Source organism: Mus pahari, chromosome 8 (assembly GCF_900095145.1).
Source record: "Mus pahari chromosome 8, PAHARI_EIJ_v1.1, whole genome shotgun sequence".
NCBI lineage: Eukaryota > Metazoa > Chordata > Mammalia > Rodentia > Muridae > Mus > Mus pahari.
In genome coordinates, this window is record NC_034597.1 from 50,830,218 (window position 1) to 50,857,602 (window position 27,385).

General features: G+C 44.5%; 1 protein-coding gene across 2 annotated transcripts in view; it reads right to left on the reverse strand.

Moving 5' to 3' along the window:
• Atp8a2 (ATPase phospholipid transporting 8A2) overlaps positions 1–27,385 on the reverse strand; it is a 514,463-nt gene that overhangs the window by 123,400 nt on the left and 363,678 nt on the right. For both annotated transcript variants that reach the window (XM_029541754.1, XM_021203245.2), the window contains exons 29-33: positions 22,122–22,244; positions 20,856–20,934; positions 6,988–7,049; positions 6,740–6,796; positions 5,146–5,253 (exon numbers count right to left, since the gene is read on the reverse strand). In XM_029541754.1, the coding sequence (XP_029397614.1) occupies positions 5,146–5,253; positions 6,740–6,796; positions 6,988–7,049; positions 20,856–20,934; positions 22,122–22,244 (429 nt within the window). The remainder of the gene's footprint in view (positions 1–5,145; positions 5,254–6,739; positions 6,797–6,987; positions 7,050–20,855; positions 20,935–22,121; positions 22,245–27,385) is intronic.

Sequence of the window (27,385 nt, forward strand, 5' to 3'; positions counted from 1 at the left end):
TTCTTCTTCTTCTTCTTCTTCTTCTTCTTCTTTTGTTTTTTTGAGACAGGGTTTCTCTGTATAGCCCTGGCTGTCCTGGAACTCACTTTGTAGACCAGGGGGGCCTCAAACTCAGAAATCTGCCTGCCTCTGCCTCCCAAGTGCTGGGATTAAAGGCATGCACCACCACGCCTGCCTTTGACTGACTTCTTGAGGGAGCAAATGCCTCCTTTGAACTTCTGAGCAGGTTCCTACTGCAGGGGAGCTAAGCACTCCCTTGTAGCCAGGGGAAGACCCCACTCCCAAGGGCCGTGCCTGGAAGAAGTCACACACTGTGAAAATGCCTTGGAAAGAGGAAGGCGGGTGGACGACCCTCTACCGTACTAGGGACATTAACGGGAGGACAATGCCCACCTGGTGCTTGGGCAACGCCCACCTGGCAACCCTGGTCCTTAGGAGAGACCTTAGGATTGCAGCTGAGCAAGGTGATCTGTTGGCCTTCTCAGTTTACCAGCTGGAGCACATGCAACCTTCAAACAAGCTCAGTGGTTTCACATTTCACGTGGGCACGTGAAATCAAATGGGCAAAACAATCCAGGGAGACAATGTCTTGGGGGACAGGAGCTGCAGGTCACTCTGACTCAATGACATCAATCCGGCATGCCTTCACCTTCCCTCTCTTTGCTTGCACTCAGCCCCGTGGGTGTGCTCCCTATTCCCGAGTAGGTTTGGAAAGCTCACAAACACATCCATTCCCATATTTAGGGAAGAAAAAAAACCCTGCTCCGTTCCAGTCACTGGCAGGGGCCTGGTGTTTGGCACTGAAGTCAGAGTTAGCAGTTTGTAAGCTTTGAAGTGAGACGGCTTTCCCTCCTTCTTTATTAGCAATGAAATGAACTTTAAAGGGGGGAAAAAGTTGGTGGGGAGTATTTTTCCATGGCAAGCCACGTAATGTCTTTGGTACAATTCCCTATTTAGAAAGCTGAACTGCCTTGAGGGACTACCTGGTACATCTCACACAATTCCTGCCGATGAGAATGTGGTCAAATGCGGGTCTCTCAGTGAACTGCCATCTCTTAGGCATCTGGCAGGAGCTAAGACGCTACAATGGGGTATTTTAGAGCAGTGATCTTTAAACTCAACTTGTACACCTAGACACTCAACTCTCTCTCTGTCTGTCTATCTGTCTCTGTCTCTGTCTGTCTATCTGTCTCTGTCTCTGTCTCTTTCTCTGCATGTGTGTATATGTGTAATTACATGCACAAATTACCTTGAGGGACTGTCATTTTAACAGGCAGCCTGGATGAGTATAATGCAAGCAGTCAACAGCCATTACTGAGAAAAATTCACTTAGAATTTCTAAAATTCCTTGGCCAAAAGCATTGGGGTTTTAAATTGTTGTAATATTTCTGTGTAGGAAGATTCAAGACCCGTTTGCCCTTCCAGAAAAGGAGACCGCGTGTGTTCTTGACTTCCCATAGGCTATCTCCAGAGCCATTAGCATGGATGACCTTATTCTGACTTTGCTGATTAAGAAGTCACCGAAGGTCAAGAGATGTGCCCAGGGTGAGGTGGCAGGGTCTCTGTCTCCTGACTTCAGAGCAAAGGTTAAGCCTGGTGCCCCGCTTCCCACAGCCCTGAAGTCAGAAGCCCTGGGAACTGCTTGAAGAAAACCCTAACCCACTGGCAGAGTACTTTGGGTACGTGGAGGTAAGCTAAGGAGCCTAGCTGTGCTCTACTTTAGAGCATTTAAGCTGTGATGGAGAAATTTCTACGGTACTCTTATGGCACCCTGGGAAAACCATCCTCATTGATCCTCCTGAGCTCAGGGCTACGCCATTCACCATGATAGACACAAGCCAAGTTCTTAACTCACTATAAAAACTAAGTGTGCTTCTTGAAAAGTGAAGAATTCCTTAGAGTCCTTGGGAGGTTGTGTCTTTAGAAAGGGTCCCCGGGTAACTTCTTTGACTTCACAGATGTTCACTGGGACTTCCTGGCTGGCTGTTGGGCTTTCCGTGTCCCATCACAAGGTGCCACAGGGAAGATGAGCCTCTGACAGTGGGAAAGAGCTTTCATTCCATACCCTTCCTTCCCTGTGCCGGCAAGGGAAGACCTGCCTTCAACCCCGTGAGAAAAACTCCAAATGGAATAGACTAGACAAAGAAATACTTAATCACATTGGTGGGGAAAAAAAAAATCTCAGTAGAAACAATGTATCTTTTCAATGGCTGAAGATGCTATGAATAGACAGACTGCTTGCTGCTGCATCTGTCTCTGTCTCTGGGGTGGGGGGGTTGGGGGGTAACATTTGCCATTATTAGATACTACTTTAATTCTTAAAGCTTCAAAGAATCATGTTCATTTGCCAAAACCTCACTGTGTAGTCAACTACAAAGAATCGTTTATGAAAGTCACTGGGAGCATTCTTAAATTTTTTTTTTTTTTTTTTTTTGAGACAGGGTTTCCCTGTGTAGTCCTGGTTGTCCTGGAACTCACTCTGTAGACCAGGCTGGCCTTGAGCTCAGAGATCCACCTGCTTCTTTTCCTGGACTGCTGGGATTAAAGGCGTGCGCCTCCACCTCCTGGTGCATTCTTCAAATATTAATTTCTACAAACATCCTTTTCCTAGGATGCTCCTTATTCTTAGGAGTAGCTTGGGCATGCTTGCAATAGCCCCCCTTGGGAGCCTTCCTCCTCTGGTCAGCCTGAACCCAGCTTCTGTCTCTTTCGACACAGTTCCTCCTGTGACTGGAGAGAGACCTCCTCAAACTTCATCTGGGATGTCGGGCTAGTCCCAGGCGCTCTTTCTATAGGAGTGATGGTTCAGCACCGTACCCAGTCCTTGACACTTCTCGGGGAATCAAGAGACTGCTGAATCAGATAGCAGGTGAGATGCTGCTTCAGGGCATGGCCTGGAAGCCATGCTTTGAACTCTCACACTCTTCCTCATGTGGATCCTACCCCAGAAGCAGACTATAGACACTAAGCAAATCACTGGTGGAAACTGTATCAGTCCTTTCGCTTTCGGAAACCTGTCTTGCCTAGTTAGGCTGTTTCAAAAATGACCCATTTGCTTCCTGCTGAAACCAACTGACAGAAAGGAAGAAAATGCCACTGCTTAAGTAAAATATAAAGTCTTCATACAAAAACACTGGGTGCTTTAATTGAATAGGAGCTCTTCTTGACTCCTTGTGGGTGGGAGCAGCTCACTGCGGTGATGGCCATGCATCTCTTAATGAAAGGGACATCTGGGAAACGAATTCTAGGGCGATTTCCTCATTTCCCATGGAGAGTATTTACACACACCAAGATGGTTATGGTATGATGTCATTGGGCTATAGGATATCATGGGACTGTCCATAAATGTATGCTGTCATTTGTTGACTGAACTGTTGTCATCCAGCATATGACACACATGACCTTTGGTCTTGCTCAAGGGAGCTGTGAGCACCCTAACAGCTCCACGATGAACTCAGCCCCTCCACAGTTTGAAAGTCAGCCATGTTATGGGACTAAGGATTGGCAAATGGCCCAGTTCTCCACTTTAGAATTGTAGTCACTAAAGTGAGTGTACACGGAGTAGGGCTTGCTAGAGCAGTCAAGGATAGAGGCATTTATAAAGGGACAGCTTTGTCTGTCAGTCAGGAACCCACCAACTCCATCTTGCCAGCTGTGGCTCTCCTCTAATTTAGACACTTGTGTGCTGTTTGAATCCTTTCCTTATATAAATGAGAGATGTGATGGAGGTTGGGGGGTGGGGACATATCCTGCAAGCCCAAGGGCAGGGCCAGCATGCTTGATTCTCACATTTCAGGAGGACCAGGGCACTCGGGGGTATTGGCTGGCTGACTTATCAGGTAAAAGACAAGCGATAACAGCCCTGGGCTGTCTCATGAACAAAAGCTCTTCACATGCATCTAGACTTAGGTAGACCCAGGGCTCTGCGTTCATTTCTGTAGAATGAGGCAGAACCACTGGTCAGGACTGATATATCCTGATCCTAAGTTAACCTCTGCTTCCAGAATCATAAGCATCCTACAACCCAGGAAGCTGGACCAGCACGGATGTCCACTCTAAGCAATGCCCTATTATAGGTGTCTAGTGTTAGAGACCATGACAGTCTCATGGATGATTGAGACCTAGGGTTGTATATGTTTGTTGGGATCTAGAGAAATGCCAAGGCAGAGCTGGACAGTGGGTTTCTGGTTATTTTAGAAGGAATCACAGAGTGTAGAGAATGGACCTAAAGTGGTGACACAATGGTGCTTCGTTTTACAAAGAGGGATGATCCTAGCTAGTGAGACTTCATAGAGCTCTGAAAGACTAGAACTTGGGGCATCCTCCTATGGGCGTCTCAGAAGATTCTGACTATGTGCAAGGCAGCATGGGTTTATGGGGTGGGCTCACACAGTCTCACCTGAGAACTTAAGTTTGGTGTTTTAGGTCATACCCAACTCCTTTCCCGTGTACCTGATGTGATAGAGTAATATTGTAGCGTGTAGTTTTACGCTCTACCTGCCTTTGCCCCAGGAGGTGGACTGTGCTACCAACCCCCTCTCAGCTTCCCTTGAATCCTCGGATAAAAGACACGGACACACACTTGCCTTCTATGACCTCATTGGTCATTGTTAGTGGCTCAGTGTTAGGCAACTGGGCATAATAATGTAAAAACAAAATATCAGAAACAATTCAAACAATCACAAGGGCTCTAATCTCAGTGTCTTTCACTGGCTTGAAGAGATGAACAAAGAGACACTCTGGCACATCAGTTATCTGGTTACCAGAGTTATTAGGGTGATGGTTTACAAGTGACTGGTTACCATTTAAGCAGTTAATTATAGACTTAATACTGAACTCATAATCAACACAAGCCTTGCACAAGACGGCTTCCAATTCAATCAGCACAGAACTTCAGGCATGTGGGCGCACTGTAAGTCCGAGGACTTAGGGTGAAATCGTTCACGGTATTTACATTTCTCACACCACTTCTGTGGACGAGAGCACCTCTTCTAGCTGCTTTACTTGGCTCCTCTACTGGTAAGTTTTGATGCAAGCAGATTACAGAAGCCTTTACTGAAGCTCACCGTCATAAGACACAGAAAGCCGCTTCTCTCACATGTGTACAAACACAATGGCGATACACATATGGGTCACAGTACTAACCTGCCCTTTCATGTCAGGAGCGATGGGGATGGTCGGCCAGATGGTTGAATAGACCCCGAAGAACACCAACCAGATCAGCATGCTTCCCCACACCGCCAGGTGACTGAACTGTGGAAGAAATGAATGCTTAGACAGGGCCCTCTGCTGGCCTTGGAAGGGCGTTCACTCCAGCCAAGATGTTGCCCACTCCTCATCCCACATCCAAGGCTCTTTCTTGATGGGAAGACACTCAGGATGTCCTAGTGACTGGAGAACTCTGTCTTGTTCCTTGTCTTAGAAGTTTTAATGATGAACTCAAATTATCAGGGGCTTAAATTAGCCTGAAGATGAAAGTGTTTCGAGCCTCAACCTCCCTCTAAAATCCATGCCATAATCCTCCTACCCCTGGGTTATCTCCAGTGTTTGCTTTATAAAACAAGGGTTCAGCCATCTCTGGACACACAGACAGAATATTCTTACATATCATTTAGAGACAACATCTGTTCTACTTATTGCAGAGATTATTTCAAAAACAACTTGGAACAGATAGCACCTCTTTTAAAAACTTGAGATATTATATTTAATAGAGTTTCAAAAATCCACATATAATGGTTCACATTTATAGGTACAGTGTGACATTCCAATACATGTATGTAATGTATAATGATCAGCTCAGGTAACTGGCATACCCACATTTACAAAACACATAATTTCTCCATGTGGGGACCATTCAAAACTCTTTCTTCCAGTATGTTGAAAGGTGAGTCCTCAGGGTACTTAGCCCACTTCCTCCAAAACATTGAAGTGACTCCTCCCACGCTGAAATACCCCTGGCTCGCCCAGTGCTCCAGTAACCTAAATTCTATCCTTCACTTCTGTGAGACCTGATGGGTATCTTTATACCCCTTTAAGTTGTTGGCCTTTCTCTTTTGTGCTCCTAATACGATCCGTGACTTTTCTCTTCGCAATGTACAACCCAGCCCTTTGGCAAGCTCTGCCTTGTGGGTTCTGTTGTTGAACAAGCAGTGTCCACTACAGCTTCCTGCAATACTCCAGGCTAAGGCACTGTTCCCAACCCTTGGACTCACTGCCACCATCCTTGAACAGGTCCCAGAGCTCCAGGCTGACCTTGCCTCCCACCCCATTTGCTTATGAGAGCAGGAGGTAAGTGAGCCACATTTACCCTGTGGCAGAGAGGTGCTGGGAAGGGTGGCTGTTTATCCAGTCTCGGAAAGAGCCAAATAGGAAATGGGATGCTGATAAAGCAAGCCTGGGTTAGCTACCTAAATTAATATTCCTTAATCATGAACAATCACAGTGTGTTTTAAAGATTCAAACTGTGGGATTTATGAGAAAAAAAATGGCGTAACTATATGTGTCATGATGCACCTTCTTTATCTGAAGACACAGACAAAGGACAAGAGACAACATGGGAATGCCAGAGAAAAGTCATGTGCAAAAGTTACATGTAAATGCTACACTTCCTGAGTTTTCTACTTGCAAATTTTGAAATAAGACAACTGTACAGCATTTACTGTTTCCTCGAGGATTAAATGGAGGTCACCGCACACAACTATCTATAACAGCAAGAGAAATAATTTCAAAGAAAACTCACTTTTGTCCAGGCTGTCGTCTCCAAACCAGCTTTCAAACAAACTGTAACCACAACGTACTGTGGAAAAAGAGAGAGAAAGAAAGGGGTGTTCAGTATGACACAAGTATTCCTCCATCAGTCTGAACTTCAAGGAATCCACAGCCCATAAAGACATGGAGTAACTCATGCTAATGTGGAAAGCGTTGCATATCTGGGGAGGTATAACCCACGTGTGCCCTTTACCAATGGCTCAGCAGTGCTAAACTTACCGTGTAAACAATATTTCCAACAAACAAATAGTCTGTGGCGTGACCGCTGGTTACTGGGGTATCTGGAAAACAAAGAAGCCACTGTCAGCTTCCAGAAGGCTACAGTGGAAGTTTTGCTTTTGTTTTCATGTATTTTTCTTTCATTTTCACGTTTCATGTTTAAGAACATTAAAGAAATGATATTGTTTTTCCATCTTATTTTTAAGCCAAAACGAGTAAAACAAAATCAGATTTTCAAACCAAACAAATGCTTGATCTGCATTGAACTTATATTTTTCTAAGATTAAAGTTTCTTTTTGTCTGGCTGGAAAAAAAGGAGTGAAGGACTGGCCTGAGCACAGAGCAATTGCCCCAGCATTAGAACCTTCTTAGGCTTTCTCTTTTAATTTTTGCTAAACCAGGGCTGTTACAGCATCAAAATTAGTGCAAAGTGACTGAATCTATTTGGGGAGATATTCATTACTCTTATTCTCATTTGAAACCACATGAGCTTCTGGGAGCAAAAGCGACCCAGCGAGAGGTGTTTCGAAGCATAACTGGGATTTTTAAGTTCCATCTTCATGTTTCTTCCTTTCCACGGGTGGCTCTGTAGGGTCCCTAGCAGCCATGATGGCAGAGTGACTCTGCTCAGTGAGACCCACCCTGTGGAAATCTCTCTCTGATGCTGAGAGTGCAAAACTATTTTAAAGTCAGGGATGGTTTCCTGAGTAAGGGTCCCTCCTTCACACTCAGGTTCACATCTGGGGCCCACGAGCTGGGTTGTAGGGATTTCTAGGTTGACGTTTCCAGCACAACCGCTGCTATCCATGTGAATTTGGGCTGACTTACTCATCTAACCTGTTGAAGACTCTGTCTATTTTCATAGAACGGTGTGATGATCAGGTTGAGTCCTAGGTGGACTCTGGTAGTGGATGCAGCTCTAGGGCATAGCTTTGCTCCTGGCCCCGAGAGGTCAGTCTGTGACCAGAGGAAGATGAAGTGCAATGTGGCGAGCACCTACAGCACCAAACGTCCATGGCAGCCATTAGGGGCTGCACTAGGAGATCGGAAAGAGATTCCACCACAGACATAAAAAAGAAAGTTCTGGAGACTTGGAAAGAGCGGTAAAGAGACCTGTGAGGTGCAGGAGAACCCAGTTTAAAGTGAATGGAGAGACCGTTTAAAAGGGGGGCAACTAAATTAGCTTCAGTAAAGCAATAAACTGATGTGTGGGCTGTGCATGCCTCTTCTGAAAACCTAAAGTCTGAAGTGCTTCGATGTCCCATGGACACCTTTTAGGTTTTGGATTTAGGAATATTCAATGAGTGAACTCTATGCTAATATTTCACCATCCAAACTCTGAGCTAGAAAATGCTTCCAGACCCGAGGCAGGGACATTCATCTTGTCTTTACAAACAGCCCATCTAAATTGAGAGGGTCTACTTCCAGTAACTGGGTCTGAAGTTACTCTAACAATAGCTGCAGCATTTTAAAGACAAAGATTAGTCAGGGATTGTCTATTTGAGTCTTACAAAGATCATTGCCATCAAAGGAGTAAGTTCAATCTTTTGCGTACCCAGATCTACTCTATGCAAAAGATTACGGGTACCGGGAAGAGAAGGCTCCATCTCTGTGGAGTTTGAATGGGGAACAGAACATACACAAGTGAACAAATTGAGGTACAGTCAGCCATGAAGAAATGTACGGTAGACTATCTGGATGCAGAGTGACCAGAGGTTGTTATTTTAGCTAAAGAGATGATAGGTGAATAGACTGGAATGACAGAGAGGGGTTAGTTCAATGAGTATCAAAAAAACCCAAAACAAAAACAACAAAAAAAAACAAAAAACAAAACCCTGGGCTTCGGGAAAGAGGAAAACTTGCTAAGAGTCCTAATGATAACAGTGCTCGGTGTACTCAAAGTCCATCATGAAGACCAGTCTGGCTAGAGACTCAGGGGAACAGGAAGCAGCCAGAAGCCAATAGAGGTGGACTGTACCAAAGAGTCTACATGTCTGTGGCAATCATGAGTAAGGACTACTGGAGGATGCAGAGCCTTTGATGAAATAGTTTCAAATATTCTCACAGGAACAGTGCAGCTGACAGGTGAACAGAAATGAGATGTCACAGGAGCAGCGGCAGTTTGGTAGGGAAGGCAGCCAACCGTGCAGGTGGGTGATATGGGTGACAACAGAGTTGGACACCCACTGAGGCACCCTGGCTCTTTTCAGTTAACTGGGGGGGGGGGGAGAGGGAAAGGTTGGTTCAAACAATAAAAAGAAACCCCAGGGGCTGGAGAGATGGCTCACTGGTTAAGAGCACTCACTGGCTGCTCTTCCAAAGGTTCCAAGTTCAATTCCCAGCACCCACATGACATCTCAGAACCATCTATGAGATCTGATGCCCTCTTCTGGCATGCAGGTGTACATGCAGATAGAAACAGTAACATTAAATAAACAAATAAATCTTTAAAAAAGAAAAAAGAAAAAAGAAAAAAATCCTAGCTGTTTGGGAGGAGGGAGAAGAGATTGTAGCGCTGCTTAAGGAGTTAAAAGGTAGAGGCAGCGAAACACTGCAAACAGCCGGAACAGCAAGCTCTGTGCAGTAAAATGATTAAAAATGCAGAGTTTATTTTTTTATCTCTATACATATTATCACAATATAAAAATGAACAAATCATGATCATAGAGTCCCCAAAGTACAACCTTTAGAATAAATGAGAGAGGCCTATCTCTCCAGGTTCAGATTTAGGACCTCAAGAAAAGGCAACAGAGCCATAGTGACAATCTGAGGACTGACTGGACTTGAACAACACTAGAGACTTTTACAGTCCAGATAACACCATCAGAAAAGTGGGAAAGAACAAAAGAATGAAGAGAAGCCCGTGTCTAGGACATGGGAAGAATCCAACAATATAAAGCTTCTCAATATAAAGATGGACAAAGGACCTTAGTAGACATAGTTAGCAGAGAAAATGTACAAATGCATAACAGGGATTCAGAGAAGCCCGACAGGATTGGGCATAAAGGAAATCATCTCCAAGCCACTTGAAGGATCAGTTCACACCCACGCAGTGAGAAGACGTAGACCTGTAACCGCTCACACACGGCCGGAAGCCGAATAAGCTGTGTGGACATTTCGGGAAACTCTTGGCACTTCCTAAAAAAAGATTGCGCACATCTATTACATGACCCAGCACTTCCCAAGAAAAATGAAAATGTGAGCAAAACACAAAAAGCTCATACATGGATGCTCATAGCAGCATCATTCACAAGTGCCGATGAAGCCTAAAACAATGAGCAGCATTATGTGTTGTCCACAGTAGCCTATTCATAACGCAGAGGTCCATCAGCTGCTGAATGAACAAATAAATGTCCATCACTCGGTGAGTGGTGCATCAATACAATAAAGTATTATTCAGAAACAACAAGGGATGAAGTACGGGGACATGCCACAACATGGATGAATTTATGACAAGTGAAAAAAGTTAGGCCCAGAAAGCTTTATATTATATGCTTCTGTTTATATAAAATGCCCAGAGTAGGCGGATCTACACAGACATGGTGCAAAACAGTAGTTTCAGGAGCCGAGAGCTCATAAAGGGAGGGGGGATGAGGTGAGCGACAGCTTTTGGGGGGCGATGAAACATTTGAAAGTTAATGATGATGTGGTGTTTGTGTAACCGGAATTGAACCTTGAAATGGGTGAATGCAGTGTAAATATAGAGATACAATTATATAATGATGAAGCTGCTATGAAGGTTTGGTCCCTTAGTCACGCTGGCCACATATCACATGCTCGGGGCCTGTGTGTGGCTAGTGGCTGGTGTACTGGGCAGTACACACATACACCATCTCTACCTTCCTGAAGTCCAACCAACAGTGCAGGGCCAGAATGGCAATGTCAGAGGTACTGAGAAGTGACAGAAACTGGCAAAGAGTCCCAGGGAAGACTTCCTTGCTAGCAAGAACGTGTGCTGTGGGAACAGACCTTGGGCTCACACTGTGGTTTACTCCTCCAGCTCAGTCTCAGTTCTTAACTCCTGTGTGGTGAGAAACCAACAGTAGTATGAAGCCAGGTGGGCTGATACCCTCTACCTGCAGCATTGGCTATAAGGCTCCTTGGTACTGGATGGGGAGTTTGGCACTTCCATACACATGATCACTGACTCAGGATGGAGAATAGCAGCCTGGTCCTTTGGCACAGGAAGACTGGCTGGGGGAAGAACATGTGAAGACCTGCAGCAGGGGTTACAGTTCACAACAGGAATGGCTAACATGAAGTGTGCCTATACATAAGAGAAGAGATTTGGAATATGAGCAAGAGAAGGAATTAGCTTAGTGGTCAAATCCTGGTCATGAGAGTTAGGAGACTCTGGTATGCCCAGCTCTATTATCCCAGTTTTAGTCAGAGAATCTTTTTTAGATTCGAGGCTGGGTCCTACAAGCCTCAATTCTGAGGTTTCAATGGAGGTTTCATGTCCGAGACGGAGGCTAAAGAAGATGTGGCAACAATGATTGAAATAACGCCTAAAATCTCCTTTTTGGTAGGAAGTCTAAGATGCTCTTAGCTGCTAAAGTCAGCCCCATGCATTTGGTGGCGGGGACGAGCATCTCAGCTCCTCATCTTCCACCAGGTCCAGAATGGATTTCCCAGTCTGGCCATCCTGTGTATTCACAATCTAAGAGCAGATAAGGTGAGCAGTGTTCTCAAGCTTGCATATCTCATCCCCACTAAGCTCTGGGGAATCTACAAATCTCTGGCCGAGTGGGAAAGTTAGACAGATAGAAGACAAAGCAGGGCATCAAAGCTTGCAGTGATGGTCTAGCAGCCTGTGCTGTCAGCACACTCCTACATGCTGCGGTTACTGACGTACACTACCACATCTGGCCTGACAACTGTTTTCCTTCCTACATCTATGGGGCTGGTGACAGAACTCAGGGCCTCACACGCATTAGGCAAGTGTTCCCCACTGAGTTATACCCACAGTCATTGTCACTTTGGTTTTGAGAGAGGGGTACGGCTGCAGCCTCGCTGGCATCAAGCTTATGACACCTCTTGTCTCGAACTCACCAGTGTCCAAATCACAAGTGTGCAAGCCACACTCAACCTTGAATCTCCTTTAGTATCAGTATGTCCAACACAGGCTGATTCATGGACTAAAAGAGGTTTAAAAGATGCAAAGCATCTTTCTAGTACAGAGGCCTTAGAAATGCATTCCACATTTTTATGCATACATATAAAATAAATAGGAAGAAATGATCTGAGAGGAAGGAGAACTGACATGAGAGATAGGGAGGGCTGATCTCAGAAAAGAGGGAGGGAGGACTAACCTCAGAGAGGGTGGAGGACTAACCAGAGGGTTGTGGGAGGGCCCACCAGAGGGAGCGGAGGAGGACTGACTGAGAAAGGAGGGAGGACTGACCAGAGAGAGGGGAAGGGACTGACCACAGACCATAGAGGAGGGAAGACTGCCCTGAGAGATCGAGGAGGACTGACCAGAGGGTTGGGGGAGGGCTCACCAGAGGGAGCGGAGGAGGATTGACTGAGAAAGGAGGGAGGACTGACCATAGACCGTAGAAGAGGGAAGACTGCCCTGAGAGATAGAGGAGGACTAACCAGAGGAAGAAGACTGACCTGAAGAGGAGGGAGGATAAATCTAGGAAAAAGAGAGCATTCATTGTCTTTTCCTAAAGCTGACTGAATGATTCCCATGGGATGAATTTAATAAATCAACTTCCTATGTGTTTGGGTTGACAGCGTTGAGTCACATTTAGGATGATTTGTAGCTGTACATGACAGACCCACTGTTATGATGGTGCTCAGACCATGCACAGGAGAGGAGAGCTGTCCTGGAGAGCAGGCCACTCGCTGAGACATGGATGGTCTCAGGTGTCCAGAGGAGCTGAACCGAAGCAGCTTGGGAGACCACTGTCCCAGACACATATCGTTAGCATCTCTACGTTGGATCCAGGGAACCAACATAATGTAGGTTTAGACAGATGAGTCCTGGAGGCACAGTCGCCACAGTAGACTTTTGTGGACAACTGGGACAAAGTCACACGGCCTCCATATTTAGCAGTAATGGTCCCCAAAATGTTGTATGCAAAATTTCTTTGAAAATAGTTGTGGGAAAAGCCACAATTTATAAGAAAAGTATGTCTCATTTTCTGAACAGACAGAACGCATTCAGGGAACTTCTTTTGAATATTCCAAAGGGCAAGGCTGATGGTATTTTACAAAGATGCAGTCGCAATTAAATGTTCATTAAAAACACCACATCATTACCCAGCCAAACCACAGTGGATATTCAGGAGTGGCTCTGACAAATGGCAGAATGTCACAGCATGGGGTGCTGTATGGCTAAAGAAGATACAATGTGGTAATCGGGAAACCAGATGTGAGATGTATATGCATATTTCTGATGGAGCAAGAACCCAGGGACAGCTGAAGTGACAGCCACCAGGCAGCTTGTCCTGCAGAAGGCATTGGGGGAGGAGTCAGGAACACTGGCCTCTTCTCTTGCCATAGGAACATTTGCCAAGAAAATTTGGTCGAAACCGATGCCAAGTCTCAGCTGCCTTCTCTTCCCTCTGCTTGGAAACTTCCAACAGAACAATTTCAGAGCAGAGCAGACTCCAGACTCTCAGCCTAGCCACAGCCCCTGTGTAAGCCTCCTAGCCTCTTCAGATTCCAGAGGCTCAGAGGGGCTACAGGCAGCTTGATACGCCCAGGATTATATCCAGAGCAGAGATACTGTCCAGAATCCTGATAACTGGATTTACAAATAAACTTTCAGAACCCGAACCTGTGGACATGGCTCCGTGATCGTTGTCGCCAGCACCATTATGTCTGCTTCCAACTACATATTCCTAAAGAGAACATTCATTTTTTTTTTCCTTTTCTTTGTAAGGAGTGGTATGAAATGTTGGAAGTACTCTCTAAAAAGAAGGGTTTATACAAGTGTTAGCGATTATAATTACATTCACGGCGGTGCTGGATTCAGTTCCTGGTTACATAAGCCTTTGGGTTTTCTTCTTGTTTCTGCCATTTCAGCTGGATGAAGTTAAGGACACAGAGCTCAAATTTCAATATCTCCCCCCCCTTGTGTTTACTAAAAATAGACTTAAAAGGGAAGTAAAAATGAGAGACAGAAACTTAATGGTGACACCACATATCAGTGTTTCTTATCTCTGGGTGGACAGGTGATGGACATCCCTCAGCCTCTGGTACCTGGATGGAGCCCCAGTGAAATCTGGACAATCAGTTATGAACAGAAGTGAGAGATCCCTTCAGGAACAACAACCCTTACGATCCCCCCCTGCTAGTGTGGAAGGTGAGGGCGGCACTGCGTACTCAGGGGAGGCTGTGGTATAGATCCCGACTACTGTTGCTGCCCAGTATACAGACATACGAATCACTGCCCTGAAGGAAGGTTCTCACACTTGGAGACCCCCATGTGGGAGAGCAAAGTACCTGGCCTAAACCCGCTTTCTTAGTTTTTGTTGACAGTCCTCTCTAAGCACAGGATGGTTCTGGAAAGCTGTCCTTCTGTTAAAGAAACCCACAGGTAGCTATATCATCAAATAACAGGTGAGATCAGCTTGGATGATATCCTCCATTGCCTAGGAAAGACTTGTGCTCAGGACGAATAGGTGGAGGGACTTATGTGCGGCCCTCACACAGATGAAAGCACATGGCTGTCACCTATATTCTGAGATGATCTTCGCTGGCTGTTCCTCTCCTTCCTCAATTTATTTTATAAATGGAGTCTCCAAAAGAGCATGTGGCTATTTTCCAGTGTCTGCAATAGACTCAACAACAACAACAACAACAACAACAACAACAACAACAACAAACCTAACCAGCACAAATATTTTAAAAGAGACCTTCTCTTCTGGGAAGTATATTTCCTTTCCCCCATTTCTTCCCTCATAAATGTCATCAAGGAAAATCTGAAAAAAAAATTTCAAATCAAAATTAATTTTATGTTCTTTTGCCAATAACCACATTCCACTTCAAGGAGGGCTGTTCAACTGCTTGCTAGAAATGCCAGGGGAAGTCTGGGAGCAGCCAACAAGGCCCTGGTGCCGGCCATGATCTTATCCTACAGTAATTTTCAGATCAAAGTGCGGGGGCTTTAGGTAAATCAAGCTGGGAGATTGATGGCGGGACAGTTGAGAGAAATCTGACTTACTGATTTGTTTGAGAGGGAAACTTTATTTTGAAACTTGGAATGAATCATCAGAAACCTCATCAACAAGACTGGTTGCTTTGAAAATCTATCCAAAACCATGCAAAAATAAGCAAGGGGAAAATCCTTGGAAACACTGTAGAAAACAAATGACCTGCCCACACCTCTCAAGACTATTTCCTTCCTAGATCGTGTAGCCTTGGCAAAAATGAACAGGGCTGATAAGTAGTGCCTGGGTTTTTTTTTTTTTTTTTTTTGTTTGTTTGTTTGTTTTTTGCCACCAATGGTTTGGAGAGGAGTTTAGGATAAAGCTCACTGATTTTTGGGACATAACCCAGGTGGTAGCATCTGAACATGCAAAGCCACTCATCAAGCAAAGATTCTTCAGGACTATGAGTAAGACTGAGGCTGAGAAATGAAATGACTTCTGGAAGTATTCAAAGAAGGAGGGTCCAAAGGCCCTTGTGCTAGACGGGGTGTTTAGCTTTGGAAAGCACCCTGGCTTGTCTCCATTGCTGCTATGCTCCTGTGCTCTTGGGGACACAGTGGTTGCATCTTTCTTAATTTTTTTTAAAAAAAGATTTGTTATTATTACCATTGTCACTACTACTACAAATATTATTTTAATCATGTATATATGTGGATATCTGTATGGCTTTGTATACGGGAGTGCAGGTGCCCAAGGAAGTCAGTATCATCAGACGCCCTAGAGCTGGAGTTACAGGTGAAGGAAGGAAAGAAGGAAGGAAGGAAGAAGGGAGGAAAGGAAGGAAGGAAGGAAGGAAGGAAGGAAGGAAGGAAGGAAGGAAGGAAGAAGGGAGGAAAGGAAGGAAGGAAGGAAGGAAGGAGAGGGAGGAAGGAGGAAGGAAAGAAGGAGAGGGAGGAAAAACATTCACTTGTATTTAGAACATTATATTACTTTCTGGATTTTTACCACTGACATACTACCAAATAAAATGAAGCACACAGAGAGACAGACAGACAGACATGCAAGGAGACACATTTCTATTGAAGGACTGCGGGTAGGAGAGATTTGTCATAAGATCTGACTTATGACTAAGTTAAGACTGTATTATAGAGAGCACAAAATTTGGCAAGAACATGAATTGCTAGTGTAGAGTGTGTGTGTGTGTGTGTGTGTGTGTGTGTGTGTCTGTCTGTCTGTCTCTGTCTGTCTGTCTGTCTGTCCAAGCCTAAGTATGCCCCCAAATAAAGGTAGTAATAACCCACATGCCATGAATTCTTGAGCTCTGTGCTCAATTTCGCTCTATTTACTCGCAATAGTTATTTTCTACCATGTACTAGAATTTTCCATGTTTGAACCTTAACTTCCCTAGCCAGAGTATGACTTCAAACAGTAAGGTCCCCAGCCTACATTGCCCATTTACCTTTCTTTTGTACAATTACATCTAGTAGTTATTTTGTGCATATGTGGACTGTGTACCACAGCATGTAGAGGTCAAAGGGAAAACGGTGGGAGTCAGCTTTCTCCTGCCATGTGGGCTCATGGGACTGAACTCAGGTCATCAGGCTTGCCAGCAGGCACCTTTTTCTGCTGGGGCATCTTGCTGGCCCCTACATTTTTCTTCCACCTGTGAAATCTAGCATAGTTCCTGAGTCATGAAAACATGAATGTATATGGCCTTCTTCCTGCCTGCATCCAACTAAGTAGGAAACTTTACAAATGAGTTCAAAAACAGTCATTCAAGTTGTTAGAGAAATCAGATCAAGAGGAACAACAATGGTTCTATGCCAACGTACCTAGTATCTGTCATTTATTTCCCTCTAACACTTGACTTATAGGTTGTTCGCAATACCGCTAACAGAAAAGTCTTGTGCTAAAACTTCACCAAATGACGCTGATGATGAGGATGGCATGACAACAAATGGGAACTTCTGTGTCCTGTTATTTGTCTGCCAGGCAAAGAGCGGGACTGAGAGGAAGAGATAAACCTAACTGCAAATTCACTTGGTGACATCAGCTAAAAGTGTATACATGCCAACTTTTAAGCATGGGCCATACTTGGAAAGTGAATGGTTTAAATGCTGGAATCTAGGAAAGCTGTAGCCATGCCACCACCACCTGTCCCCCAAAGCTCAAGCACGAGAGAGCCACCCTGTCGTGCCTGACTGACCATCGGGAACTTGGCAAGCCAACTCTTCTATGGCTGCCTCTGCATGAGCGTAAGTCTGACTTGCAAACACGAGCTGCCAAGTATTCTTTCCCATCACTCGTCCACCCTGCAATGAGGATGGCTGCTCTTGCCACTCACATGCCATCGATTCAGAAACAAAACCATAGCCCATGCTCTTCTCTTTAGCTCTTACTTAAAGAACCATCAAAAAGCTGAATCTACTGAGAGTCAAAAAACCAAAAAGACAAAACAAAACGAAAACAAAAACAAAAACAAAAAAACAAAAACAAACCAAACCAAAACTCCCAAAACAAACAAAAACAACAACAAAAAACGACTTTGCTAGAATGTTCTCGTTTCCTCTCTCTCTCCTCTCCTCTCCTCTTCTCTTCTCTTCTCTTCTCTCTCTCTCTCTCTCTCTCTCTATCTCTCTCTCTCTCTCTCTCTCTCTCTCTCTCTCTCTCTCTCTCTCTTTTGGTGTGTGTGGGGGAGTTGAATCTAGAAGCAGACAATTTAATTTTCTGACCTACATATTTAAAGACCTCAAAAAGAAAAGGAGTGTCTGAAAGAAAAGCACACAGAACATAAAGAACTGTCCAGACATCTTCTGACAACATGGAAAAGACCCAGTGTGCAGAGTTCCTGTGTGGCATATGAAGTGCAGACAGGAACAAAGGAGCTTGCAGGCCTTATATTCTTAGGTCCATTGTGAAATCCAGGGCCTTGTCTACCCAACATTAGCAATTAATTTTCCCTAAGGAGATTATGACTGTTCGAGAGAGATGGCATTTTAGGTATGTGTGATGATTTGTATATGCTTGGTTCAGGGAGTGGCACTATAAGGAGATGTGGCCTTGTTGGAGTAGGTGTATCACTGTGGGTGTGGGTTTAAATACCCTTGTCCTAGCTGCCTGGAAGTCAATCTTCCCCCTGTTTGCTTTCAGAACAAGATGTAGAATTCTCAGCAACTCCAGCTCCATGTCTGCCTGGACGATCTTTTTTTTTTTTTTTTTTTTTTTTTTTTTGGCCTTTTTCGAGACAGGGTTTCTCTATGTAGCCCTGGCTGTCCTGGAACTCACTCTGTAGACCAGGTTGGCCTCGAACTCAGAAATCCACCTGCCTCTACCTCCCAAGTGCTAGGATTAAAGGCATGCGCCACCACTGCCCGGCCCATGTTCCTATCTTGATGATAATGGACTGAACCTCTGAACCTATAAGCCAGTTCCAATTAAAAGTTGTCCTTATAAGAGTTGTCTTGGTCACAACATCTGTTCACAGCAGTAAAGCCCTAGCTAAGACAGAAGTTGGTACCAGGGACTAGGGTATTGCTGTGATAGGCCCGGCCATGCTTTTGTTTGGAAGAATGTAGATTTTGGGACTCTGGATTTGGAAAGCAGTGGAATGCTTTAAATGGGGCTTATTGGGCCATCTAAGTAGGAATATGGAAGGCTTTGTTGCTGAGAGTGATATGAACTGTGCAGACCTGGTTCAAGAGGTTTCAATGGGGAAGAATTTCAGTATGTAGGGTAGAGACTGGTTTTGTGGTATTTTGAAGAATGTGGCTGCTTTTTGCCATTGTCTGAAGAGTCTGCCTGAGGATAAGGTGAAGAGATTTAGATTAATTGCTTTGAAAAAGGAAGTCTCAAAACAGCTAGCCTGGTATAAATTTTGTTGTGTAGTTACTAAAGTTCACTCTTATGAAGAACATTTTAATGAAAAGGAGCAAGCTGAGAAAGGAAAAATACAAAATATATGGTATAGTTTCTCCCATAGCCAGGATCAGTGGGTCCACGAATCAAGGGATAGAAAAGGGAATAGTTCTATCTACTATCACTTCTAGTGACCCAGTGGGAAAGTTTTTGCTTCCTGTCCCCACAACCCTGCTGGCCTAGAAGTTTTGGTTACAGAGGATGGAGTGCTTCTGCCAGGAGCCACAACGAACATTCCATTGAAATGGAAACTCAGACTTCCCCCTTGTCATTTTGGGCTTCTAATGTCCTTAAACCAACAGGTTAAGAAAGGAATAACAGTGTTAGGAGGGGTGATGGATCCAGATTACCATGGGGAAATTGGATTGCCTCTTCACAATGGAGGTAAAAGGGATTGTGTCTGGAGTGCAGGAGATCCTTTAGGATGTCTTAGGACCACCAGTTCTGTGAATAAAGTCAATGGGAAACTATAACAGCCTAATCCAAGCAGACCTGACAAAGGGATAAGGAATGAAGGTATGGATCACTCCTCTAGAAAAAGAGTCAATCAAAACCTAGAGTGTTACAGAGGGCAGAGCTGGAGGAGTGAAACAAGCCCTTTGGAGGAGCCCAGAAGATCATGTATGGATCCTACACATTGGAATAAGAAGCAGTGAAGCTGAAGTTGACTTGGAGACCCCCAAGATGTCAAAGATGCCAGAGCCATGGGATAACTGCTGAAGAAAGCTCTAATAGGGAGTGGAAACAGCCCAGGAGAAAGAACCTTGTTGTAATCAACAGAGATGAAAAAAGGAGTGGAGATCTGAAGACCACTTGGACATGAGCTATAGAGATGCAGAGTTTGGAGTTTGCCCAGCTGGTTTCCTGTCTTGCTTTGGGGATTACAGTTAAGTCATAGAATGAATCTCAGAAGAGACTTTGAACTTAAGACTTCTAACATTGTTGAGACTACTATAGACTATAGGGACTTTGGAAATTGGACTAAATGTATTTTTCATTATGCTCTGTTTAGGTGTGGACCCCATTCTATGGAAGTGACAGAATGTAGTATGATGGTTTATATATTCTTTGCCATGTTTGTGACCTTTTGGAGTAGGTGTCACTGTGGGTGTGGCCTTTAACACCCATGTCTTATCTGCCTGGAAGCCAGTCTTCTCCTGTCTGCCTGTAGATGAAGATGTGTAACTCTCAGCTCCTCCTGTACCATGCCTGCCTGGATGCTGCCATGTTCCCACCTTGATGATAATGGACTGAACCTCTGAGCCTGTAAGCCAGCCCCAATTAAATGTTATCCTTGTGAGAGTTGCCTTGGTCATGGTGTCTATTCACAGCAGTAAAACCCTAACTAAGACAGTATGTTTTCATCAAGAAGTGTGAACTAACACAGGCTGTTCTTGTGCAGAGGGACTAAGGCCACCTTGGAGAATCAGCTGTGACTTTAAAGGTGTGTGTCAAGGAAAATGCCCTCAGAAAACATGGGATAGCATTACATTTACAATACCCAAGTGACTGTGCACACAGATACCAGAGACTTGAAGCAAAGGCTTAACTAAGTAACAAAGGATTTTAAACTCATGGGCAAAAGGCATAAATATTTCCTCAAGGTCAAAGACTCAGTTATCACAAACTGAGCACGGAGGTCCTAGTATTCATATAGTAATTTCAAAGAAAAGGCAGAACTGACAGGACTTGCATGCTATATACTGGAAACAAGCTTTTGCTGCAAGGCAGGTCTGTGTTCCCAGTCTTTAATCTCATGTGTGCTGCCCACTGGGGAGAATGGTGCATGCATTGACCTCACAGGAGGCTAACCTACTTGCTGGTGGTTGAAATCATGAAGACATCACCTACCGTGCTCCAGCGCTTTCATTGGAACCCAGAAGAGGATCAGGGAATGAACCAAGGCATTGATGCAGTGACCCCAGAAAACCTGCAGGAAGATAAACCAGGAGTCAGAGTGTGGGGGCTCAGGGTCTCTGTGTGTATCTTACAATAGGCAAGGCAGTGTGAAGGCTCCTGGTGTAGACTGGGAGATTCTGCAAGGACATTGTTAGTCTCAATTTAAAACAAACAAACACAGAGAGAGAGGGGAGGGAAGGAGGGAGGGAGCTGGATCACAGCATCTTTTCAATCCCCTTCTACACAGCATCACGGTCATGAATGCCAAGTTCACAGCCTCCCTCCTCTCCCAGGGGGATCCATGGCTTCCCTTCAGGCAACAGCACCCAACTGCATGACATTGTTAGCATGCATGTGACAGAGGCCTGTATGATGGGCCCATTTTGGTATTCCAACTGTTCAACCTGATTTATAGATGGCCCAGCCTCTGTCTGGGTCTCCTCAGGATAATATATTCAGGTTAAATAGCTTGAACCTGAAAGCACCAACTCCTGACTACTCCAAAATCCAAAACTTGTTGAGTACTTGTTGAGTATTTAGACTTGACCCCATCTCCAAAACATATTATATATGCGAGTATTCCAAACTCTACCCTTGCCCTGAATAAGCCTCTGAAATATGAAATATCTTGAGTACTAAGAAAATGAGATGACCTTAGTTTGAATGCTCAGCACGTGAAAAAGTCAGAATTGGCTGTGCATGCCTATAAACCTGGCACTGGGTGGTGGGTGGAGACAGGCAGATGAGAGCTCTCTGGACAGAAAGTCCAAATAGTGGGCTTCAGCCTCCATGCAAGACCTTGTCTCACAAAATAACGTGGAGAACGACAGATGGAGGCACCCAATATTCTCCTCTGGCCTCTGCATGGGCCTGCATGTGTGCACACTCCCTCTACAAATATGCATATACCTCACACACAAAATTAAAACCAGTAGATCAGGCTTGTAGCCAGCCTTAACAAGGGCTGCCTGAAAGGATATGGCTGACAGTAACGGAAAGGAGCAGGAGAGGACGCTGCCCACAGCATACAGAGCCTCAAGCAGAAGGGAGGAGAAGCTGGCTGGACCCGAGGGAAGAGCTTCTGCATCGTAGGGCCATATGAAGGGGTTATGTCAATGCCCTCTGTCACTTAGCTCACAGACAGGTGATCAAAGCGGAAAGAGAAGGAGAGCTGTGTCTTCCATAGGTGATGGCTGTTTCTCCACAGCATTTTCTTACCTTAGTGTTGAAGCCTTCAGCGTTCTGAGTGATTCTGTAAAGCTGTGGGAATCTGAGCATGCTCTCCTGAGTACAAGACCTCTCGAAGATCCCTAGAGTGAAGGGCGGCAATGCCGTGAAGATCTGTATGGAGACAATGAGCCATTAATCAGAACCCTTCTGCTTTCCACTGTGCCAAGGTTCCAGCTCGGTCAGTGATGACTTAACTTTTACAGTCAAGTCCAAACCTGAGGTTGCATGATTCACAACCCCCCAAACATCCTCCAACCAGAACAAAAGAAGTAAACAAGTCACTTAAAAAAAAAAAACAAAACAAAACTGTTAATCCATGCAAATGAATGCACAGGACACCAAACACATAAATTCCTGATGAGCTAAGAACGCACTGATGAACAGCTGCCCTCCTGTGCAGAACTCGCCAGGATGGCGCTTGTGCCACAGTTTAGCTCCAGCAGCAGGTTTTCTGTCAGTGCTGGCTGTATGAGTTGTGCAACCTTCGACTCTCTCCTCAGGTTTTAGGAGACACAGGCAGTCCATCCATTTAGTCACTCAACAATCACTTACCATGAACGAGATGGGGGCAGAGACTGTGTGGAACACTGAGAATTTGGACACTTCTTCAGAGAGGAAGAAAGGCCAGGAAGCTTATGAGGCCTCATGTCTACTGCAGAGGTGACCCATGACAGTAGTGAGACAGAAATGCAACATGTGAAGTGTGGGGGCTTGGCAAGGTTGCTTGGCGAGAAGGTCATGGTACCATTGAGAAAAGGGACTCTGCATCAGCATATGGGAACTTGCAGGGTATGGGACCTATAGGATTTGCAAGATAATGCGGAGTGTGGACAATGGGCGCTCTTGGCACCTTCTTTAAGAAAAACACCCTTCTAAAACTCTCAGGCACTGACGGTTTGGGGGGGAAGCCTGCTGCTCACAAAGGATGTGGTCGGCTGAGGACACAGTAGAAAGATGAAAGGAGTCTACAGAAGTCACCTCTGGGCACTGGAGGCAGAGAGTGAGTGACTCTGAGGTGGGAACTTTTCACCTGCTCTCCTCCGGGTCAGATGGGACCAAGCATCTGTGCTGCAAAATAAAGCTGGATGCTGAAGATGGGTCTGGCAGGAATGTGTCATTTCACTCTGGGGCACCTGTGGCCCAGGGGTCACTCTCTCACTTGGTTCTAGCAAGTTCAAAGAGACAGGCTCATAATTTATCTTCGGCTTGGATGGAATCTATATCCACAAACCCAGCCAGCTCCACAGCCCTGGAATCTAACCAGCCTCTCTAAGAGAATCCTAAGCCCACACTAGCTACTCGGAGGCTGAGAATCTGACCAGTGAAATGCACCTTTCCCCAGGCTCCTGGGATCAGGCAGGTAAGTGAGGCAGGGACTCTCTCTGAGCACTTGCTTTGGCCCGGGGCTGATGGAAAAGCAGCCCTGGGATTTCAACAGGCTACAAGGAGATGGAGACCTGTTGCTGCTATCGCTTCTCTGCATCAACAGATGGTGCATGTTTCACAGACAGCAGCAGAAGGACAGGCCAAGGACTGTCTCAGGAGCTCTGCGTGCATTTTCAGTGCATGTTTTCATTTCTGCTCTTCTGCATCAGGCCATGCATTGGGCGTATACCAGCTTGGACCCAGCTAGCCTTTTGCTTTTCTCTTTTATTTGAATCTCCCCTCAGTGTACTTCAAGCCCTCTTCACCCCTCATTACCAGCCGACTGCCCAGCAAGCTCTACCATATTTTCTTCCTTTAATTATACCGCATTCGCCTATGTAGACTGGTTGGGGATCGTGGTTTTTGTTGTTGCTTGTTTGTTTGTTTGGTCTTGTTTTTTGGTTTTGTTTTTCTTTTTTTTTACAAAGTGGAGACGTTACACACATTTATCTTCATCGCTGTCTTCTTGCTAAGCAACGCATCACAGAAAGCCCTGCAAGCCCCTTGGCTCTAACGCTAATGCGGTCTGTTCGGTGTTCTCTAGTGTTCACACAATAACTCACAGTAGGGATGTGCCATAGTTTTGAGTTATTAATTCATTAATCCATCCATCCATATTCATTTTGAGTTTACCTTTCTTTATGTTACCACAAACACGTATCAAACATCCACAATAGGCTATAGTATATGCTTTGCTTCCCCTACCCCCTACCTCCATGGGTCTAAGCTGCTGGGCATAGAAGGAAAAATGTAGTTTTAATTTTATATGCTGTTGCCTGCTTGCGTTCTAAAAGGGGTTCCAATCTTTATATTTCCCTTTGCAAAGAACGAGAGTGACCTTTTGCCAGCTTTCCTATCTGTGGTGGTTATACTTCATGTTTATTATTCTAACATTTGCAAAAGTCAGATATTAACTCTTTTACATTTCCCTGTGTACCAGCGAGTCTGCACGTGCTGACCATCTGGACGGCTACTCTCGGCACCGTGTAGTTAGGTCCCTTTTCTGCTTTCCACACATGGTTGTCTGTCTCCCAGGGTTCTCTGAGTCCCCAGTTCTTTGGGTCTTTAAGTTGCGTTGTCTATTGACTTTTTCCTTCCAAAGATGACTTCTTTTGCAACCTAAAAGCATTTAAGTTTTAAGTGGTCAAAACCAGCTTTGCCTGTCAACATATTGACAGTTTTCCCACCCTGAGCGCATGTGTAGTTTTTAGACGCATGTTAGGAGAGTCTCGAGGTTTTATTTTTCCCATTTGGAATTTATTTTCCTATGAGGTATAAGCTAAGAATTCACTTTTTTTTTTCCCTAGATAATGAGCCAGATGTGAAAACACAATTAATTCACACTTTGCCATGAAGATTTTTTTTTTTTAAAATCACCATTAAGGTTTATTAGACTCTGATGTATTGTTGTTCTAGACTCTGGAAACGGAACGTGATTCTACAGTCTCAGATGCCGGGTCTGTAAGGAATATACTGCTCTTGATGGTGATTTCGGGGCTAGTCTGAGAGTAAAGTCTACAACCTCTTCTAAAGGTGTTTTGCATATCTGTTTTCAAGACCTCCTTTATTTCACTTACAGCTCCTCCTGTGCCCCTCAAGCCTGTTTGCATCCGGTGAATGTATATATTAACTTATGAAGTGATGACCTTGTAATGTCTTCCCTTATTAAAAAGAAAAAAAAAAAAGTACACTTTCTATCTAAATCCTGGTTTTAAGTCTTTATTTCTTTGCCCTTTTTCAGTGTTCCTGGAGACACTGTACGGTGGGCATACTCTCTAGCACTGAATGGAATCCCTGGCCCCTGTTTTTATTTTACTGTTGAATTCTGACACAGGTCTTACAAAGTTGCCTGGTCCAGCCTTGAACTCACTCCACAGAGCAGGTAGAATGAAGTTAAGATCCCCCTGCCTCAGCCTTGCAGTAGCCAGGATTACAGGAGGCTCTAGGAAGTCCAAGTGATTTTTAGCCTTTCATTAAGACTTTGGGGTTATTTTTTCATATGGATACACATGAGAGACAGAGTCATACTATGTGACTCGGCTGGTCCCCAGATCTTGAGCCCAGATGGTTCTCCCTGCCTCGGCCTCATATGAAGCTGGGACTTGCACATGTGCCACTCTGCCCAGCCACCGATGTGTTTAATTGCTTTCCGAAAGAAGTTCTCAGAAGTTCTCAGTTTGCAGTTTTTAGGAGTCCATTGGTAGACTTAAAAATAGAAATACTGATAACTAGACCAGAAAAAACATGTCTTATCTGACTCTTCTGGAATTCTCTCCTATTTCTAGTACTCTTCAGTTGGTTTCTTCCGGGTTTTTTGGATAACCAATCATATATGACCTTACTTGTGTGGTCGCTGCTTCATTTGCATGCGTGTTTGCATAAGCATCGGAACTGCTCACGACTTCCCCTGTTGTTTGTCACAGTTGTTTAAGCTTATTGTTGGCTGCTGAAAACTCTGGGGTGATTCTGAACTCTGCAGTGATGACGGCTGGTCCTCCTGCCTCGATAGCCAGTCCGCTGACTAACTTCTGACCGAACACAAGGCAGTTTGGGAGTCTGTCGTGGAAGGCAGCATGCTGAAGCTTTGAGAGCAGGCCGAAATCTGACTGATTGACATCTTTGCGTTTCTATTTTTCTTTTCCAGGTCTTATTTTGGGAATGCCAGCTGAACTGCCTCAGACGCATGGGCAGCAGTCACTGATGGAACCGTGTTTTTACTCACTTTACTCACATAGTTAGAATGATTTCTTTTTAATTCAAAACCCTTGTATTCATGACATGGGGCCTGCTTGGTCTAATTACTGTTTTGACACAGAGTGAGGCTCCATTAGCTGATATTTTTATTTAGGTGTCTGTAATTACAAGTGAAGCTTGGTCACAGCTTTCTTTTTAAAGTTATGCTGACTTGATAATGAGATTACATTTTGGAAACAATTTTGATAATATTACAGTTATCTCCTCACTGAAAATGACATAACATTTAGCTGGATCTATCTGAGCCATGCAGATCTTCTCCCTGGTGGCCCCTGTCTCCCCACAAACTTAACTGATAGAGAAACTGAACCATAGTTCTGGGGTGCTCTTTGAGCTCACAGGTGAAAGTCGGTGAACACTTACTACCACAGATAGGCTACACCCAAGGTACACTATGGTTTTCCTACATATACCTATCATAAAGTTTAAGTCTTAAATTAGGAACAACTAAGGTTAATAGTGATAACTATTAATAAAATAGAGCTGTCATAATAACATGCAAGCATGAAAATAGCTAAAACTTAAGATCCCCCCCTGCTATTTTACTTAATTTTTTTTTTTGAAATTAGAATTTCATCATTTCCCTCTTCTCTTTCATCATTCCAAAGCCTCCCAATGACCCCTTCTTTTAGATTTAAGATTTATGGTCTCTTTTTTCTAATTGTTGATATGCATACGTGTGTGTGTGTGTGTGTGTGTGTGTGTTCTTAAATATAGCCTGCTTAGTCTGTAGAATGTTACTTGTATCACACGGTTTCAGTGCTGACCATTGGCTATCAGATATCCCAGTGGAATGCTGTTTGCTGAGACCATTTCTCCTGGTCTCAGTGTTACTTATTGCTGGTAGTTCTTTGTGTGGGTTGAGGCCTCATGAGCTGCAGTAGTAGCATACATACTTTGGCTGTAACCAACAGCTCTGTAATTGGACTTAAGGTCCATTCAACCTGAGGGATATCATGCCTGGTACCGAACCTAGCCAACTCCCCAGGGATAGTGAGGTTATGGATCTTGGAGGGGAAGCTACAACAGCCAATTTACTAAACCAGCATAATCACTAATTACATTCTAAATAT